This window comes from Onychostruthus taczanowskii, unplaced genomic scaffold (genome assembly GCF_017590055.1).
Source record: "Onychostruthus taczanowskii isolate IOZ18803 unplaced genomic scaffold, ASM1759005v1 scaffold318, whole genome shotgun sequence".
Taxonomy (NCBI): domain Eukaryota; kingdom Metazoa; phylum Chordata; class Aves; order Passeriformes; family Passeridae; genus Onychostruthus; species Onychostruthus taczanowskii.
Window position 1 is genome coordinate 77,729 of NW_024500550.1, and position 1,426 is coordinate 79,154.

General features: G+C 62.3%; 1 protein-coding gene across 1 annotated transcript in view; it reads left to right on the forward strand.

The window, feature by feature from the left end:
* Positions 1-1,426, forward strand: part of LOC121338782 (plasma membrane calcium-transporting ATPase 3-like) — an 18,621-nt gene that overhangs the window by 9,444 nt on the left and 7,751 nt on the right. Inside the window, exon 12 of the mRNA XM_041409994.1 lies at positions 596-810. Coding sequence (XP_041265928.1) covers positions 596-810 — 215 coding nt within the window. The remainder of the gene's footprint in view (positions 1-595; positions 811-1,426) is intronic.

The following is a 1,426-nucleotide window of genomic DNA, read 5'->3' on the forward strand; positions in this document are numbered from 1 at the left end:
GGGGGGGACAAGGACACAGAGTGGGGACAATGACACAGGTTGGGGACAAGGACACAGGGTATCCCCAAGAAGGACACAGGGTGGGGACAAGGACACGGGGTGGGGACAAGCACACAGGTTGGGGACAAGGACACAGAGTGGGGACAAGTACACAGGGTGGGGACAAGGACAGAGGGTGAGGACAAGGACACAGAGTGGGGCATCAGGCACAGGGTGGGGACAAGGACACAGGTTGGGGACAATGACACAGGGTGGTGACAAGCACACAGGGTACCCCCAAGAAGGATACGGGCTGGGGACAATGACACGGGGTGAGGACAATGACACAGGTTGGTGACAAGCACACAGGTGGGGACAAGCACACAGGGTACCCCCAAGAAGGACACAGGAGGGGACAATGACACGGGGTGGGGACAATGACACAGGTGGGGACAAGCACACAGGTGGGGACAAGCACACAGGGTACCCCCAAGAAGGCCAAATCCGACCCAAGTGACCCAAGTGACCGCGCACACCAGAGGCCTTGCCGTCCCCGAACGGGGCGACAGCGCCGCGGCCACCTCTGGGGACGCGTCCCGCGGCTGTCCCCGCGCAGGCCTGGCCATGTCGGCCATCACCGTCATCATCCTCGTGCTCTACTTCGTCATCGAGACCTTCGTGGTGCAGGGCCGGCCCTGGCTGGCCGAGTGCGCCCCGGTCTACGTGCAGTACTGGGTCAAGTTCTTCATCATCGGCGTCACCGTGCTGGTGGTGGCCGTCCCCGAGGGGCTCCCGCTGGCCGTCACCATCTCGCTGGCCTACTCCGTCAAGGTGGGGCCATGGGGAGGGGCGGCTGTGCCTCCGGCTGTCCGTCTGTCCGGCCGGCCGTCCGCTTGTCCATCGTCCGCCTGTTTGTGTCCAGCTGGCTGGCTGGCCCTCCGTGTCCATCTGTCCGTCCGTGTCCGTCTGTCCGTCCGTGTCCGCTTGTCCCTCCGTGTCCATCTGTCCGTCCGTGTCCCTTTGTCCCTCCGTGTCCATCTGTCCCTCCGTGTCCCTTTGTCCATCCTTGTCCCTTTGTCCCTCCGTGTCCCTTTGTCCATCCCTGTCCATCTGTCCATCCGTGTCCCTTTGTCCCTCCCTGTCCATCTGTCCGTCCGTGTCCCTTTGTCCCTCCCTGTCCATCTGTCCCTCCATGTCCATGTGTCCCTCCGTCCCTCCGTGTCCCTTTGTCCCTCCGTGTCCCTTTGTCCATCCGTGTCCCTTTGTCCCTCCGTGTCCCTTTGTCCATCCCTGTCCATCTGTCCATCCGTGTCCCTTTGTCCCTCCCTGTCCATCTGTCCGTCCGTGTCCCTTTGTCCCTCCCTGTCCATCTGTCCCTCCATGTCCATGTGTCCCTCCTAGTCCATCTGTCCCTCCGTGTCCCTTTGTCTTTCCGTGTCCATTTGTC